General features: G+C 36.1%; 1 protein-coding gene and 1 non-coding gene across 8 annotated transcripts in view; one reads left to right on the forward strand and one right to left on the reverse strand.

Moving 5' to 3' along the window:
• Positions 1-19,843, reverse strand: part of Tut4 (terminal uridylyl transferase 4) — a 91,948-nt gene that overhangs the window by 40,285 nt on the left and 31,820 nt on the right. For 6 of the 7 annotated variants that reach the window (XM_085686391.2, XM_085686390.2, XM_085686389.2 and 3 more), the window contains exons 9-15: positions 17,854-17,980; positions 14,809-14,928; positions 14,383-14,595; positions 11,203-11,377; positions 9,874-10,571; positions 6,100-6,250; positions 1,802-1,888 (exon numbers count right to left, since the gene is read on the reverse strand). In XM_085686391.2, the coding sequence (XP_085542517.1) occupies positions 1,802-1,888; positions 6,100-6,250; positions 9,874-10,571; positions 11,203-11,377; positions 14,383-14,595; positions 14,809-14,928; positions 17,854-17,980 (1,571 nt within the window). The remainder of the gene's footprint in view (positions 1-1,801; positions 1,889-6,099; positions 6,251-9,873; positions 10,572-11,202; positions 11,378-14,382; positions 14,596-14,808; positions 14,929-17,853; positions 17,981-19,843) is intronic. The other variant, XM_085686392.2, reaches the window with a different exon arrangement.
• On the forward strand, positions 122-223 carry LOC125412724 (U6 spliceosomal RNA). Its single transcript, XR_007235671.1, has one exon. It is a non-coding gene; the product is annotated as a U6 spliceosomal RNA (small nuclear RNA).

Below are 19,843 nucleotides of genomic sequence, written 5' to 3' on the forward strand. Positions count from 1 at the left end.
AGTCATTTTGCTGACCATTAATTACACAGTTAGACAACAAATCCCATACTTTGAAAAAAAATTTCCATGTAATATTGATTAAATTTGAATGATAATTAAGAAGGATAAAAGAAGTTATAGTGGCCACTTCAGCAGCTCATATACCAACACTGGAACAATAGAGAGATTAACAAGGTCTCTGTGTAAAGATGGCATATAAATTTGTGATACATTCTACGTATTTTTAAAACTTTATATGAACATGTGAACGTGCACCATAACACATGTGTGAAGGGTGGAGAGCATTTCATGGAAGTTCGTTGTCTCTATTCACCTCATGGGTATAAGGAATCAATTCAGGTCAGTAGGCTGAGCACCTTTACCCAAAGAGCCATCTCACTAGCACAGGAGTTCCACATTTTTATGAGTTTTACTTTAAATCCTATTAAAATAAAACATCCTTTAAAATATTCTAAATATAAAATGCTTCAAAGCATGAGACTTTATTTTTCAAATATACAATATATTCATAAAAACAGCTACGATGATCAAATAAAATTGAGTATGAGTTTTATTTAAAAGAGAGGGGGCAGACTTAAAATTGGTCTGGACCTCATCAATTAGGATAGCTGGCCAGTGAGCACCAGGGATAGGAAGCCTGTCTCTGCCTCCTCAGTACTGAGATTAAAAATGTGTGTACACATGTGTGCGTGGGCATGTATGCACACATGCATGCAACTGCTTGTAGTGACCAAAAGAGTGCTGAATCTCTAGAATTACAGTTCACTGGACACTAGTGCTGAGAACCAAACTCAGGTTCCCTGAAAGAACAAGTGTTCTCAACCACTGAGGCATTTCTCCAGTCCTTGCACCCTATGTTTTTACATTGGTTCTGGGAATAAAACTCAGGTCCTCATCTTTACAACACTTAAAGTGAGCTATCTGCCCAGCTCTAAATAAATTACTGTGAATACCCTTTTCTAAATTACTTGATCATAAACCTCTTGATTGTCTAAGCTCATTAAAAAAAAAAACTGTTCTGCTATTTTGGAGCAAAAGCCTTCAGATCGTGCTTAGTTTTTCTTTCCATTATATCACACATGCACTAGCAATTCCTGCTAGCTCTACCTTCAAATATAACCCAATTCTGACCACTTACCTCCTCCACATCTGTGCTTCATCTGTACTTACATCACAGTTCTCTGCAATGTTCTTGCTTGTACTCTTAGAGTGTTATACTCTGTTCTCTGAGATGATTATTATTTAATGATATAAATACTGTATAGCTCTCATTAAACAAAAAGTCTTTCTACCAATGTCCAAATGGTCCTAATGATCTAATCTTTAGGATACCTCTATGACCTCATCTTTCTATTAAAAAGTATCTTACACATTCCACTTCAGACACACTGGACCTCCAATGAGTCTTATAAGAATGTCAGTCATAATCTAAGACTTAGTATCCACTCTTTCTTTCTATAATGTTCTCTCCTTGGAAATTCATATAATGTGTTCCTTCATATTTTTCAGACTCAACTCAAATGCTACGTCATGAGAGATTTACTACACAACCTCTCACTTCTTTAATCACCATAGTCTTAACAGCATTTACTATTTACTGATATATTTATATGTATTTAACTTGACTGCTATTCCCTCTTAAATATACTAATGACAGAAGTTTCTCTTTTATGAGTAATACAGTCACAGAACCTAGAATAGTACTTAACATATAACAGTTAACAAACATTTTTAAGTCAGTCAAAATCAAAACCATGTGATTACAGTAACAATAACAGCCAACATTAAGCCTATAACATACCATCATACTCTTTTTGAATAAATTTTTCCAAGCCAATTAAAATTTGCTCCCTGTTGTGTTGTTCAGAGCAAGGTGGTGATAATTCATCTATATGAAAAAGAGAAAGAAAAGTGAGAAAATTAGAATGATAATTTCTTCAGGCTTTTAACCTAAAAATTTTGACTCAATATTATCACTACTTATTTACTTTTATGAATTTAATACCATAGATGGTATTAGAGAAAGGACAGGGGGCAGAAAAAGATTTAAAATATATGTATATTATACATGATAATTTTCCCTACGGTCTACAAATATATTTACCTTTTAAAAACCAATACTGTCTTCTTCAGACATTTAACTCTTTCCACGTTCACATTTCCCTCTTTCTGTGTTCAGTTAAATAAGTATCTTGTCAAAATTTCCATTTTCCCTATTAGCTACTCTACCTCCCTGCAGCTGAGACCTCACCTTCACTGAAATTCTTTACTATTTCAAATTGCCTGCAACAGAATAGCACGGTTTTCTAATGTTTGTTCTGTTTTCCAGTCTTCATTTACATTCCTGTTTCATTCCCAATAGGATCAAGCAAATATCTTAAGAACAGTCTCCCTCACTCCATCGCTTCCAAAGCCTCACACCCAAAACTCTACAATAGTAACAAAAGTAATGCAAGAACTTACTTAAATATCTGTTATGATTAGCTAATTCAGTATTTATCCTTATAAAAGAAAATGTATTAGGCTGAAATGATGGTTCTGTGGTTAAGAACACTAGGTGCTATTCCACAGAACCCAGATTCAATCCCCAGCACCCAGATAATGGCTCACAACTGTCTCTAACTCCAGTTCTAGTGGCCCCAACACTTTCTTCTGGCTCTGAAGTCAATGTACACATATTGTGTACAGACATAATTGCAGGCAAAACCCCCAAGCACATAAAATAATTTTAAGAATAAAAACAGCAATAATAATTTTTATAAGCAAATATATGAGTACTCATAGTAGAGAGAAAAACTGAGCAGATGGAATACAGTTGCTTTCTTTTCAGTTTGGAGCTGTGAAACTATTCTATATAATATTCTCCTTATGGACATGGCTTAGTTAAGTACATGTATTACAAAGAGATTTGGTCCTAGACCAGTATGCTATAGATGGAACCTTTAAGAGGTATAACAACAGGAGGAAGTCTTCTAACCATAGGAAGCATGTCCTTGAAGAGTGGAAACACTGGAATCCTACATACTTCTTCTTCTCTTTTGCATAACAACTTTGAGAAGTATGGTTTTAATAGACCATAAACTTCTGCTACAATATACCACCTCATCATAGGCACAAAGTGATAGGTTAAATCCCCTCAAATATGAGCCCAAATAAACCTATTTTTATTTTTTTAAGTTGAACGCTCTGAAATTTCGATTAATATGATTAAATTCTAACACAAAAATCCTGGAACCAAGAACACCAAGAGTAAACTGAAGTGAATGAGAACAAAGCATAAGTTAATGATATATATTTATAACCATCCCAAGGAAACCTACTACTTTAAAGGCTAAACGAAAAGAAAACTGTTTTAAGGTAAACAAACTTTACAAAATGATACGAGATAAAAGTATCTCAGAATGGAATGCAGACTGGCGAAAGAATCTATTTTATAAATGTATGAAAAGCCTTCATTCAAGGGAGGAGTGGGACAAAAGTACTGAACCAAAGCTATTTTGAAAATGAATGTAAGCCTGGTCTAATGAGTTCCAGGGCTACAGAGACCCAGTTTCAAAAGACAAAACAAAACAAAATAGCTGAGTGGTGGTGGCACACCTTTAATCCCAGCCATTGGGAGGCAGAGGCAGGCAGTTTGAGGCCAGCCTGGTTTACAGAGCTACTTCTAGGACAGCTAAGGCCACACAAAAAAAACCCTGTTTCTTGAAAAACCAAACTAATCAACCAACAAAACAGCAATCTGTTTGAAAGAAAGGAGAAAAAAAAAAAAACAAAAAACAATGAGTGCAATCTCTAAATTTAAGGCCAAAAGAAAATATATAAGCACTCAACTCTGATGACTTTATTTCTCAGGAGTTTCACTTAACAGTTTTGAAACTGCTAATCAGGTGTACTGAAATGAAACAAATAGTTTTTAATAATAGATTATGAGAACTGGATTTCTACTTACAAGAGAAGAGGAAAGAATGAAGAATGTAATGGCTTAGGTTCAGAGAAGAGACTGTGAAATCATGTTTAGGCTAACATAAGTAAGATGACTGCATATAGAAAAACTTATAGGTAAGTATATATCCATATGGATTAATATTGTGTTTTCTTGCTGAGATAGTCTAAAAACAACAACATTGCAATAATGTTAAGAACACATGATGGCCCAGCACTCAGGAGGCAGAGGCAGGTGGAGCTCTGTGAGTTCGAGACCAGCCTGGTCTGCAGTAGCTAGTTCCAGGACAGGCTCCAAAGCTACAGAGAAACCTTGTCTTGAAAAAAAAAGAACACATGACGGGTGTAGTGACACAAACCTGCAAACCTTTAAACTCTGCACTTGAGAGGAACAAGTGGGCATGCCTCAGATTTCGGCTAGCCAAGGTTACTTAGTGAAACTCTGTCTCAAAAACAAACCATCAACAATAAAACAGAACACTTCGAATTCACATCTTGAAACCTACTATTCTCCAATGAAAGAAATTAAGGTACCTTGGAGAAAAGTCTAACTTTAGTACTATGTTAGAAAACATGCACAATGGGCCTGGGGTATCTTGTGGTACCCTAAGAAAGAAGCCTAAAAATGATTTTAAAAAACCCACACACTGATGGAGTTATTTCAGACACACAAGGTCCAATAAGTTATATTGGATTACACCCAAAAGTATGAGATGTCCATGAGTAAACAATGAAATAAAGAAATGACTATTTACAGAGGTAGTAGACTATAGCTTAATAAAGCCACTCTAAGAAAAGATGCTATCAGCTAGGCATTGTAGCACACACCTTTACCCAGTGCTAGGAGGCAGAGGCAAGCAGATCTCTGTGAGTTCAAGGCCAGCCTGATCTACAAGACAGTAGTTCCAGGACAAGCCCCAAAGCTACAGAGAAACCCTGTCTCGAAAAACCAAAAACAGAAAGAAAGAAAAAAGAAATAAAATGAAAATGAGAAAAAAGGAAGAAGAGGAGAAAAAAAAAAGAAAACATGATATAGAGCTAGAAAGATGGTTCAGCAGTTAAGAGCACTGGCTGCCAGGTTAATTCCCAGCACCCACATAACAAGCAGCTCAAAACCATCTGTAACACAGTTCCATGGGAACTGACACCCTCTCGAGGCCTCCATGGATACTGCATTCATTGTGGTGCACATACATTTAGGCACTCATAAATAAATTACAAAATTAATTAAAAATTTAAAAAATTATCTAATTATTCCACTATTGAGTATCTGACAAAGGGAAATATCAAATGATCATACCAGATTCCTATATGTACCTAACAGATTTTTTTAAAGGCTTTATTTTTGAGTGTTTTGCTTCCATGCATGCGTGTGAACCATGTGCCTGCCTGGTGCCTGCCAAGAGAGCATTGAGCACCACAGAACCGGAGTCACAGGTGGCTATGAATCAACATGTGGATTCACAGAACTAAACCTGGATGCTCTGTACAAGATGCAAGTGATCTTAACTGCTGAGCCAACCCCATAATAGATTTGAGACAGGGTACTGCCATGTAGTCTAGGCTGGCCTCAAATTTGTAATACCACCTCAGCTTTCCTAGTGCTAGGATTACAAGGGTATGCCACCATATCCAGCCATATTTAGTTAGAATTATGCTAATTTAGGTATGTATATTCTATATCCAGCTAGGAAAATACTGTTCAAAAGCACACAAGAAATGTTCTCGATCTAGACCTTCCAACACAGTACCCACAAACTAGTTTCATGAACACTAGCTTGAGATAAGCCAATTATATTTTTTAGCTTTACATAGCTTTAACTAGCCTAATTCAATAAGTACAAAGAACTAGTAACTACAATATTAGATAACTCAAATATTCAGTCTAAGTTTTAACTCTTGCATTATCCCTTGCATTGTTGTGGGAATTCGCTCAGCCAATGAAGTTTCTTAAAGCAGTACATATGGACTCCGTTATACTTTCCTTTGCATTTAACAAAGTACCCAGAATGATCAGCACTTAGTAAATAACTATGCTTGATCTTAATTATTAATAAAAAAAACCTCTGCCCGATCAAAACTGAAAATCGTTTTTAAATTAGAAAATATTCAATATCTAAAAACCTACTTCCAGTAGTTTTAGTACCAAACACTTACCAAAACATCTTTTACATACTAAATCAAGTATTTCTCGAAATCGATTTGTCATTGGTGGTAGAGGTTTTAGATCAATTTTCCTGAAATCCTCTGGGCAATCGTTTTTTGAATGGCCATCCTTTTTGCAGATGCTGCATACTATTGTTGGCGGCTAAACAATGATTAAAAAACAATCCAATGAACTTTTACGTTATTTCACCACTTAGAAAGCAGATTCAAAAATACAGCAGCAACAAACACTATGTAGTTAACTCAGTTCTGATAACCTATTAATTTGGGAGAGTTTTGTAAAAAGCTGTTATGAAATACAAGTAATATAAAAACTTGTTTTAACTGCTTTCTTCTCCCACCAATATTACATCATTAACAATTTACCTGGAAACATAAGATATAGAAAATAACAGGCAATACAAAAGGTCTGCATTAATTCAAACAGCCTGATCAATTCCCACAGGAAAAACATATACCTTGTACTTATTTGTCTGGGTTCCTCCGCCAATATTAATCTTTATTTTATGTGTATTGGTTATCTGTGCACCACTTGCACATCTGGTGCTCAAGGGCAGAAGCAAGCATCAGATCCCCAGGAACTGGAATTAGACATGATTGTGAGCCCTCGTGTAAGTGCTGGGAATAGAACCAAGGTCTTCTGAAAAAGCAGTCAGTGCACTGCTGGGTCATTTCTCCAGCCATCTATCTGGATTATAAAACAGGTTCTTAGCAGCCCAAGGTGGCCTTAAACTGGTAATATAGACAAGAATGACCTAGAACTTCGGGTTCCCCCTGCCTGTTTCGCGAGGGCTGAGATTTCAGGTATGAACTACCACACTGAGTTTATACAATTCTGGAAATCAAACTTCCACGCACGTAAGTACACTACCAACTGAGCTATATTCCACAGTTCCTACCTTGTGTTTTTAATTTACTAAGACCTAAAAAAGTTATTCATAAAAATATTATAAACTGCATCTTTCTTTTTACTTTAAGGATTTTCTGTCTTAAGAATCAATAAAGGAGCCGGGCAGTGGTGGCGCACACCTTTAAGCCCAGCACTCAGGAGGGAGAGGCAAAGTTCGAGGCCAGTCTGTCTACAAGAGCTAGTTCCAGGACAGGCACCAATGCTACAGAGAAACCTTGTCTTGGGGGGGAAAAAAAAGCAAACATGACTAAGGAAGATTGCTATACCTCATTGTTATTATGTGTACCTAAAGACTTCCTCCAATGCTAGCCTGGACATCTACATAGCCAGAAACTCTGGATTCAAATTATACAATAAAGGGGACTGCAGAGGAGAGACAACATTTAAGCTCTTGCAGAGAACCTGGATTTGACTCCTAGAACCTACAAGACACCTCACAACCACCTATAACTCCAGTTTGAGTGGGACAGACAACCTCTACTGCCTCCTTAGGCACCAAGCACATATGTGCTGCATATACACACATATAGGCAAACACTCATACACGTAAATTTAAAAAAACTAAACAACAGATTATATACAGAAACTTCTAGAGGAACAATAATATCATAAAACAATTAAATTTATGTGAATATTCAATTAAGAGTACTACACAAATTTCTACCAGCTTTTATTTTCTGTTTTTTGAGACAAAGTCTTACTATACACCTCTAGATGTCCTAGGACTCACTATAGAGACCATGATGGTCTCCAACTCAGAGATCCACTCAGAGCTGCCTTCCAAATGCTGGGATTAAAGACATACCACTATGCCCGCTATCAGTTTTTCAAAGCATTCTGTTCTGCTGTTTTCTAAAATGATATATTTAGAGTAGAAATTCTTTCCTACTGTAAAACATAGTATTAATTTATAGGACAGGCTGTACTCAAAACTGACTGTGTCGTCCAAGTGGGTCTCAAACTGACAATCTCCCTGTTTCGCTCTTCCAAGGGTAAATTTACAGGCACACCTAGCCAGCTACAACGAATATTTTTTAAGTTACATTTTATTAGTAAAGTAAAAGATATGGTACTTATTACCTTAGTATAAATTTGGGGGAGGGAGGGGTAAGTTATAAGGAATGCAAACTGTACTTCCCTAAGAGATTTTTCTACCAATTTGCCATTAGTTAATCTTTTCAACAGTCTATATAACTAAATACTATAACCTGAATAATATATAATAGATGTATCCTTATAAAAAATAAAGAAATTCTGGCTGGGTGGAGAAGAATAAAAGGAGGAAGTGTGAGATCAAAGGTACAAAATTTCATTTATGTAAAATAAACAGGTTCTGGAAAGTCACTGTGATTAATACTGGGCCTGTGAATAATACTGTATTATGGTCTTAAAATTTTGCAAGGAGATTAAAGTTACCACAAAAGGAAAAAAAGGTAAAGAAAGGACTTTTTGAAATGATGAATATATTTGTGGCATTATCAGTGGTTATGATTTCAGAGGTGTTGACTTATCACACATCAAGTTGTGTGTGCACATGCGTGCGTGCTAGAGTGTGTGTGTGTGTGTGTGTGTGTGTGTGTGTGTGTGTGTGTGTAGAGTCTCTACAGCCTTTAAAACTATAAATCTGGGTTGAAGAGATCAGGTTAAAGCACTGGCTGCTCCTTGCAGAGGATCCTGGATTCAATTCCTAGCACCGAATAGCAGCTCACAACCATCTTTGTTAACTACAGTTCCCAGTAATCTAATATCCTTTTCTGGCCTCGGCAAGTGGTGCACAGACAAACATGTAGACATAATACCCATACAGATTAAATAAGAATAGTTTTTAAAAATCCAATCTCATCTTAATATATTTTAAAAATTTTTATATTATGTGCACATGTATGCATCTGAGTATGTGTGGATATATGTATGTGTTTGCAGTGTCCACAGAGGTCAGAATAAGTCATCCCCTAGAACTAGAGAGATGATGTAAGCCAACAAGTGGAACCTCTTAGCCACCTATTCATCTCCCCAGTACCAAAAAAGAGATTTTTTTAAAAAAAGAAACAATGCACAGTAAATAGGTTAAGAAGCTTACACTTTTTCTATAAGTAATTACTGATAAAACAGTAATTTTCCAGTTCATTTTCCCTCGATAATCTACTATGCTTACAATTAAATCTAAATAATCACTTTGCCATTCTGAATGCAGCTCTTTTAGTAATGTACACGGAACTTTAAGAATTGAAATTTAGCTAAAACTCCTTTATTCACAAAACAGTTACTGCTTCTTTTCTATTCGCTGTAGTACTTTGAACATTCTAAAAAGTTTAAGTTCAGATCCTTCCACTTTAAAAGGACAGAACTCCTGCAATTCACAAAGGATATTAAAAAGTTCAGAAATGTTCAGTGTCAGAACAGAATCTACATTCTCCATGTTTTGACTCTTGTTCTTAGTTTCAACTACAACTTAGAAGTATAGTTATATGATACACCAAAAATAAAAAGGAAAATTATTTAAATTAAAACTTTGTCTACTTTTTAAAGAGAAACATAATTTTATATATAAATAAGCAGAATTTTAAAATATACACTGTTTTGTTAATCTGATTTTCATAATACCAGATAAATAATTTCATGTATGAAAAGGAGAAGAAAACAATTACTAGTTGGATTATTGATTACATTTTATATGCTCTTTTTAACTGAAACGATAGGAAAAAATATAAGTAAAAGATAGATTCACATTAAAATATCATTCCAAAACAAGTCACTACCACAGATGCTATTTTATGTTACTATTAATAAATCTAAAAACTATCAATAGTCATACTGTAACCACGAAGTTTTACAAATTGTTTACCGTATCCTACCTTGCCAGAGGTTAAAATAAATTTATCAAACACATAATATAGTTCCTGGGAAGGGAGGTTATCATCATCATCAATAAAGTCAGAAGGAGCTTCTGTAGCTTTGCAGTTGCAAGAGGTAGCAGATAAGTTGTTGCACACAGTCTGATGTGAACTCTCCATCTCTAAATTCGATCTGCAGTCTATTCCAGCAGATTCAGCTCCATCAGGGGACCCAATGCAATTACACTGGCTGAGTACCTTTTTTAAAGAAGTTTCTGATGGTGTTAAATCACCTTGTTTCTCAGCTGGTTTTTGCTCCAATTCACTGCCTTCCCTGGCAGTAGAAAGAGATGAAGAATCTTGTCCATGGTCAGCCAAACCTAGTTCATTTACCAACAAACTGTCATTGTCAACGATACATCTCTGTGATGTAAGTTCCATTTCATCAGATTTAGCAGATTGATCTTTCTCTGTGTTTACTTTTTCTGTGCTTTCCCCAAGAATGCAACAGTTGGTTGCCAAACAATCAGACTTCACTGGTTTCTTATTGCTTAATTTCCCCTTCTCTTTTTTCTTGAAATCCACTGTAGATTTATTTCCACCCTTCCTTTGAGGACAAGCAAAATACCGATAAGCTGCCCTGAATCTCTCCACAACATATTCATAAACAAGCTGGCTGTTTAAGCTCCGTGCAACATTCCTCTTGACTGAAAATGGATCTAGTAAAAAAGAAAATGATCAATGGCTAAGTTTCTGCTAACAAATTATACTTCCATGCTTACATAAACAAATCTTAACTGCTGCAATGTCAACAGAGAATATGTTCCCAAAGTTTTCTAACCCAGGGTCCAAATAAATTCTTAAAAAAAGCATAAGAAAGACAAATGTGGTATCTTTGGTTTCTTCCATAAAATCAAAAGCTAAAAGAGAAAAAATAATTTATAAAAGAATCGCTACAATCAATTCAAAAATCAGTTTCAATCAAGATATTACTAGAAACTGTGATATTCTGCTTCCCCATACACTGTCACTAAATGAAACCTTTCAAATTCCAGCACTCTTCATTTCTTGCCATAGTATCTTTTTGAACAAGGATCTCACTCTTATAGTCCAAGCTGAAAAGAAACTCATTGTGGCAATTCTCCTGCCTAAGCCTCCAAAGTGCTATGACTGAAGGCATGAAAAACTACATCTGGCTTTTTGTTATAGCGTAATTATGTGCTTGGGATCTGATGTCGAACCAGTTATCATTTTCTTTAGCATACCCAAGGGATAAAGTTTAGAACACAGTGTTAGATGGTAAGGACCACGACACTAAACAGCTCACACATACACAGCATATCATCTCACCTTCAATGGCTATTCGTCTTTTAGGCCAGTTTTTGTTTTCTCTTGTTAGAACATCTTGTATCCGTACACATATGACATATTCCTCCAAAGCAAAATCCAGTGTGTAAAATTTTAGTAACTCCAGCCACAACTGTCCCAAGGGTACCTGATTTGGTGCTTCCAATGTTAAAGGAGACTAGAAGAGAAAATACTTTTCATTATTTATGTTTCTCAAAACTATAAAATCAGTAAGTTGTTAATTAGAAAAAATTTAAGTGATTATGTTTTCAAACAGGCATAACAAAGCATTATCAAAAGCAAAAAAAAAGTCAGTTTGAATTACAAAAATCCAAGGAATTCTGTGCTTTTTCATTAAGCCAGTGACTCTCAAGTTTGACTGCACAAAACAATCACCAAGTGAGCATTAAATTCCGTATCACTTCTAGGAATCTGATTTAACTGATCTGGGATATCCAGACTGATATCCAAAGACTAGGGTTTCTGTATGTGTGAGCGTGTGGGATGAGAACACTGTGGATGGAACCCAAGGGCTTGCACAATGTTAAGCAAATGCTCTGCCACTGAGGTACATCTCCAGTCCTTGTAGTTTTTTTGTTGTTTTGCTTTTTAATCTTTCTTGTATTTGTTTTATTGACTAGATGTGTGAGCCTGAGACAAAGTTTCACCCTGTAATGCAAACAAGATTGTAGCATAAGATACAACCTCCCAAGTACTAGAATTACAAGCACCACACCTATCCTTTAAATTTTTTTGAAGCTCTTGAATGTTAAGGTGGGATTTGGGATAATCTTTTAAAAGAAGTCAAGGTTCTTGCCTTCATGGAGCTTATAAGAAGAGAACAAACATGCTTTGACTGGTAGACTAAATTATAAGTTAGAAGCAGCTAAATACCATGGCGGGGGGGGGGGGGGGGGAAGGTGAGTTGACCATAACAAAAGAGATGGAAATAAAGGAATAGAAAAAAATTAAGTGCTAAACTGAGTGTCAGGATCAGTTTTGTTGAGAAATCCTGACCTGATGAAAAGAGAAATGTGTTCTAAGAATGGGGAGCAGATACACACACATAACACCAAAGAGTGACTAGCTTTAAAAAGAAAACCATGTGAATTTCAGCAACACAGGAAGGAGAGAAAGTGGAGGAGGAAGACGCGGAGAACAAAAGAGAAGACTGAAAGCTAGTGTAGTAGAAGAAAACGGAAGAAGCAAAGAGTGATCCAATGACTACTTGATTTTTCTATACTAAATGAAATGAGAAACAAACTGATAACATTTTTGTGCAAGGACAGACAAGGGCAATAACTGACTTAACCTTTTTATGGCCACCCAGATTACGATGATGCTAAGTATAAAGGTCAGAGTACATGCAGGAATTATCTGTTAGAAAACAGTGCAAAAATCCAGGCCAGGATGACAGTGGCTAGAACTAGAATGGTAACACTACGCAGTAAAAGGTGATGCTATTCTAGATATATTTTGAAATAAAAATAACAAGATTTAAGAATTTTTAATATACCTTATATAGGATTTTCAAGAAAGAAAGGAATAAAGAATGTTTCTGAAGTTTTAAGCTGAATGCTTAAAAGGATGAAGCATTATCAACTGATGAAACATGAAAGACTTCCTTCCAAATTTGAGAGTAATATCCAAAGTTCAGTTTAGACATACCTAGATACATAAGAAGACACTAACTAGGCTCCTACAGATAGCACTAAAAATCAAAAGGATTGGACAGGATCACTACCACAGGAAAGAAGATATATTAGAAAAAGGCAGATTGGTTCAGAGATGGTTCAGCAGTTAAAAGCACTGGTTGCTCCTCCAGAGGACCCAGGTTCAATTCCTAGCGCCTGCATGGAAGCTCACACCTTTTTGTGACTCCAGTGCCAGCAGATTTGGTTTCCTCACACAATACATTCAGGCAAAACACCAATGCACATTAAGTCATAATAAATTAATAAATCTTTTAAAAAAAGAAAAAGAGAGATCATAAATCAAGCTCATAGCATTTCAACGTTAACTAACTGGAGAAAAAAAAATGAATTAGCAAAGAAAAATCTGAAATGGACTAAACAGCTACAGGTGTGGTGTGCTGAAATTATTATCAACTGGAAAATGTTGCTATTACAAAGATATAATTTTAAGAGACCATAAAATTTGACAAAATAGAAGCTAATAATACAGGTTTTGGCAGATTGATAATGTGAGTTAAAGAGACACAGAAAAATGAAAATCATGAATAGAAGCAATTCTATTTAGTTTACTACAAAGGGAAACCAAGAATAGATGGGAGGGAAGGTACTTAACATTTTTCTTTAAAATGAGAGAAATAGAAGAATGCTTGATTAAAGAATGAAAAGTTGACAATTTAGGAAGGAAAGAAAATTGCTGAAGTAATATATCCTGAAATAATTCAGAAGGCAATGGAAAAGATACCTTTAGATTATGGCATGGGAAGTTCCTTTAGAAATAGACGAAGCAAGGAAGAATCTGAGTAAAAATGACAGAGATGATAGTTGAGTGTGTAGTCCTCTTTTGATTGTTTCAGTAATCTCAGAAAACTAAAAAGCAAGATCATTAACTGGGAGCACTAATGCTCTGAGAAAAAAGTAGAAGGTAGTTGAAGAAAAAGAAAGATAACTCTAAAATAATGAAGTAAATCCAGAGAACTACAACAATTCAATGTTAAATAGAGCAATCATTTCAAACAATAGTGCACATATTCTTGGAATACTACAAGTGTATGAAGGACACGATCCATGTATATTTGCCTATGGTTGTCTAGCACTCAAGAAAATGCCTGGAACACAGGAGGTCTTTAATAAATGCAAGCTGAATTGATTAACTGAGAAAGTCATCTCACAGAGCAAAGACTTTTTATTTGTCTACCCAATCTGGCCACATAATTCACATTTTGCTTAAACTTTAATTAAAACTTAACCCATTAAGGGGATTTTGCTGGTTTAAATGAAAAAGGAAACAGAATTACCTTGATTTAACTTAAACAATACGTATGTTTATTAGAAAATCTCAGACCAAAAACTAAACCAGATCAACCCCTCACTGTATAGATGAGGAAAATGAGGCCAAGAGGTCAATCTACTAGTAGTCAAATAGTTTCACTTGAAGGTATTCATAAGTTCTACAGAGAGAAAAGTTAAAAATAAAAAACAAAAAGCTTACTTTGCCATGTTTTTCCTTCATGGCATTACTTTGGTTGTCTGTTTCTGTCTTCTTGGTATCATCTTTTGGTTGGTCTGCCTTAGCTTTGTTTTCATCAGCAATTAAGTTTTTCTCAGTTGCACTACTTGAATTATACTCCCATTTCACAAACTTCTCTTCTACTATGCCCTTCAGCTGAAAGTCATCCATTCTTTTTGGGTCAAAGCCTTCAATCTATATAAAAAGGCATTCCAAATTGGTAGTAGAAAAATTATTTTTAAAAAAAGAAAGAGAAAGAGGAAAGAAAAGATAGAAAAACCAGAATTTCACCTTAAAATGCTTGAGCACAACACTCAGCAAAAACTATATATACATTATATAGTATTATATATATATAATATACATTATATATATATATACACATATACATCACAAACTCAAGCTTACCCAACTTCCAAGTAAGCAAGGAAGAAGAGGAGGCTTTCTTTGTTGAAGAAAAAACATCACCATTAAAGCAAAACAGTAAGAAGGGATTCCACCATCAGTTTGGGAGTCAATATAGCACAACTGCAAAATAGAAAAGAAGAAATTCCTAGCATTTAGCTTTCTTCAATTTTCATAGTACAAGCAGCTCATGCTTTACGGTTAAAAAAAGTTCAAAAAACAATGAAACTTAAGAAATAATCTGAAATATCACCATTCAGAATGTATTACCTCATGTTCCTAGTTACCTGCACATATAATCCACTCTGATGGAAGACTTCATTGTGTAGCCTACACTTGAAATTGCAAGCATCTTGCCACCCACCACACACACAATTAGTGCAATTACAGGTATAAACTACCACATCAGGCAAGAAAAATCTTTTTAGAATTCAATGATCTAAGCCGGGCAGTGGTGGCACACACGTCTAATCCGAGCACTCAGGAGGCAGAGGCAGGTGGATATCTGTGAATTCGAGGTCAGCCTGGTCTACAAGAGCTAGTTCCAAGACAGACTCCAAAGCTACAGAGAAATCCTGTCTTGAAAAACCAAAAAGAACCACACACAAAAAAAAAAAGGAAGAAAGGAAGAAAGGAAGGAAGGAAGGAAGGAAGGAAGGAAGGAAGGAAGGAAGGAAGGAAGGAAGGAAGAAAATTCAATGATCTCTTTTTAGATGTCAAACACTGCTTAGAAAATAAAAATAAGGCTGGACAAATTGGCACACACCTTTAATCCCAGTACTTGAGAGGTAAACAGAGGTGGATCTCTGTGAGTTTGAGGCCAGCCTGGTCTACATAGTCAGTTCTAAGACAGAGAATATAATAGAGACCCCGTCTCAAAGAAATCAAAATTAAAAATAAAAACTTAAAGTTTAAAGGTTTAAATTTTAAATACAATTCTTTAACTAAAAATTAAGAAAACCAGGTAGCTTGACTAGGATTTACATATGATAAAACTAAATAGCTTTATTACCTTGATTTAAAAGGTTTTATCTATAAAACTACCTATTACCAGAACTCAAAGAATGTATATTAACTACTCAAAAGAAAAGAGACTGACCTTAGTGCTCATACTTTCAAGTTTAACTACATAACAACTGATGCCACACGGATCGCTACTATCTAAGAGGGTCTCCTGTCACTGATTTTTGATCTGCCATCTGACCCCAAAGAATTAAGTCTTCAGTATTTTGAAGCACAAATTCTTCTTACTCCATCCTGTCTGGGGTACATCCTACCTAAATAGCCAATCTACCAGCCTATTAGAGAGCCAAAGTTATGGCTAGATACTCTCCATCTCTGGGACACCTTATCATGCCTTTTGCATCCCCACTCATCTCCTCTGTCTACAAGACTGAGCTCTCATGAACCATCTCTAAGAGTGAATGCTGTCACTATGGTCCTGAGTGCCAGTCTGTCCATAGTCTAGGTCAACTACACTAGTCAACTGCCACTCCAAGTACAAGATGAAACTCTACCACAAGTTCTACTTTCTAGAGTTACTATGCCTATGACTTGAAATGCCATTTTATCTACAACCCCAACAAAGACCTGGCTATCACAGCTACCCTCCATGTGCTGTATCAAAGCATTGCTGTGGGATAAGGCTCTTGTACACTGTAGAAATTTGTCATTCATACTGGTTAATAAAACACTGATTGGCCAGTAGCCAGGCAAAAAGTATAGGCAAGGCAACCAGACTAGAATTCTGGGAAGATGAAAGGCAAACAGTCAGTTGTCTTCAAGAAACAAAGGAAGCAAAATGAGAAAGCCTTGCGAGCAACATGGCTAAACATAGATAAGAATTGTAGGTTTAATTTAAATTTTAAGAGGTAGTTAGTAACACGCCTGAGCAATAGGCTAAACAGTTTATAATTAACATAAGCCTCTGTCTGTTTATTTGTGACTAAATGCTTGTGGGACTTGGAGGATCAGAAACTTCCATCTACAAAGCATGACCTTCTCTGCCCTGCCATCAATCAGGTCACTGAACCTTACCACTAGCATCAGACCTGGCAGGAGGTCCCTTTTCTCACACTCTTTCTTGCCCTCCAGTTCTATACCACCACTCAGGAAGAACATGAACAAGGAAGTCAGGACTGTGAGGGGTGCATCCACCCACGGAGACGGTAGGACTGATCTAATGGGAGCTCACCAAAGCCAGCTGGACTGGGACTGAATGAGCATGTGATCAAATCGGACTCTCTGAATGTGGCTGACAAGGAGGACTGACTGAGAAGCCAATGATAATGGCACTGGGTTTTGATTCTACTCCATGGACTGGCTTTTTGGGAGCCTAGTCTGTCTGGATGCACACCTTCCTAGACATGGATGGAGGGGGGAGGGCCTTGGTCTTCCCACAGGGCAGAGTACCCTGACTTCTCTTAGGACTGGAGAGGGAGGGGGGAAGGAAATGGGAGGAGGAGAGGAGGTGGAAATTTTTAATAAATAAATAAATTTTTAAAAAATGGCTAGAGTTGATCCAGAAGTTAAGAGCACTTGTCCTTGTATAGGACCTGGGTTTAATTCTCAGCACCTGTGGCAGCTCTCAAGCTTCTGTAACTCCAGGAAACAGGGGTTCCAACACCCTCTTCTGACCTCCCCAGATTCCAGGCACCTAACATACACACGGTAGCAAAACACTTGTACACATAAAGTTAAAAAATTTTTAAAAATATATAAGTATATAAATTAAACAGAAAATTCCAAAAGTAAATAATTTACAAGCTTCAAATAACTTAATGCACTGCACTGTCATAAAATTCCTATTTTATTCTCTTATCTTACCACAGATGTGAATAAAGGAGAAACCAGTATGTATAATGGCTCAAGGTCATCAACAGTTTCAACTGGAAAAGGGAACTTGCTACATGTCTATGAAACTTTATCTAATGCCCATGATGAAACCACACACGATTTTCTGTATGCGACAGACAACTATTTCCTCCTACGTTATAATATTTATTAGAACAAGAAAAGGCTCGACTTATTTTCTTCTGTTCTACTTACCTTAGCCCAGTAGCGAAAGGCTAACACTAAGGGAGTGAAGACAGGCTCCACTTTGCCAAGAGCAGCAAGTAAGTCAGTAGTGAGACATGCCATATCATTTCCAGCACTCACTCTACAAAGTAAACCACTGTGAATGAGAAACAAATTTTGTTGAATTAATACCTTTAAAAGCAAAATGCTTCAAAAACCCTGAGGCTATCTTTTTCAGTCAACATATTTTAATAACCAGAAAAGTTACTGTAGGAATGGAGAAATAGTTCAGCAGTTAAGAGCCTGTAAAATACTGCAGCTGTTTCTAGTATCCACAAGATATACATATGATAGCAATTGTTTTCAGTCATAGCAAAACATTTTTTTCTGCTCCTATACTTATTGTGTATGAACATATGTGTGCCATGATATATATGTGGAAGTCAGAGGAAATTTGTGGAAGTTGGTTCTTTGATTATACCATGTGGGTCCCACATATCAAACTCAGATGGTCAGGTTTGGAGACAAGCAACTTTATCCACTGAGTCATCTTATAAGCCCACATTTTTGGACCATGGAAGGACAGGATTTTGCTATAAAGCCCAAGCTAAGATTACAAGCCCAAGCCTACCAATGACACTAACATATTCAATGTCAATTAGCATAGTTTGCTTTAACATATTCAATGTCAATTAGCATAGTTTGCTTCTCTTCTAGTTCATTCTTTTGGGGGGGTGGCCTTTTTTTGTTGTTGTTTTTCGAAACCGAGTTTCTCTGTAGCTTTGGCACCTATCCTGGAACTCACTCTGTAGATCAGAGGGAGGGATCCGCCTGCCTCTGTCTCCTGAGTATTGGATTCAAAGGTATGCACTACTACCACCCGGCTTCTAGTTCATTCTTTATGGTTTTGTATGATAAAATTTTTAAAAAAATTAATTTAGTACCCATACTTCTCAACTCTAATTTCTTATTCAAATTTTCATAGTTTTGTTGCTACTTTCAAGTTAAGGAATGGAATTTACTTATTAATCCACAACTTATGCTTTTGTTCAGTGAAAAGAGGAGCTACCTTAAGAATGAGAGGAATACAGTGGAGAGTTATCCAAGGAAAGGGAGGGTAGCAGCAAAAAGAAGAATGAAGCTGAAGCTGTCACATACAGGCAATTTAATACATGAAAAACACTGTTTTCTGTTTTGTTTTGATGTACTAGAAGTCAAATGCCTACAATCCAGTATTGATTTTGTCTTAGATATAAATCTGGACAAATGCTTATCCTCTCCCAGTCTCAATATTCTAACTTAGAAAATAAGAAAGTTGGGCTGGCAAGATGGATTACCTAGCCAAATAAGCCTTAAGACCTCAGTTAAACCCTTTAGAACCAATCCTAGTATCCATGCAATGCTTTGAAGGAGAGAACTAACATTATAAAGTTGCCTTCTGACCTCCACACGTCATGGGACACAAATGTCCACACATAAACACACCATAATACAGAAATACTTTAAATTCCAAAATAAGAAAGCTGAACTAGATCTCTACAAAATCTTTTGAATTTGAATAAAAAAAAAACCACAATCTTACATTACAAAAAAAAACAACTTAGTAATCAACAGAAGAACATTTAACCACTTTTGTACGTTTCTTCCATGTTAAATCTCAAGTTGTATTTAGTTTCTTTTCGTCCTTCCTTTCTTTTTTTTTTTGATTTTCTGAGACAAAAACTCACTATGTAGTCTTGGCTGGTCTGGGACTTGCTATGTACACAGGGCTGGCCACAAAATCAGAGACGCCTGCCTCTGCCTCCCAAGTGCATCACCACACCCAGTACTTTTACCCTCTCAGTCCTACAGATAACTGACTAGAAGAGCAATGAGTCATGCTAATTAAATGAAAACTACATTGTAAGTAAAACATTTCCTACATTATTTATCTTGTATTCGTATGTACACATGCATGCACATACTTAAATGGAGGTCAGGAGACAAATTCAGGAGTCAAGTGTCTCTTTTTACCAGGTAT

Source organism: Myodes glareolus, chromosome 3 (genome assembly GCF_982192425.1).
Source record: "Myodes glareolus chromosome 3, mMyoGla1.1, whole genome shotgun sequence".
NCBI lineage: Eukaryota > Metazoa > Chordata > Mammalia > Rodentia > Cricetidae > Myodes > Myodes glareolus.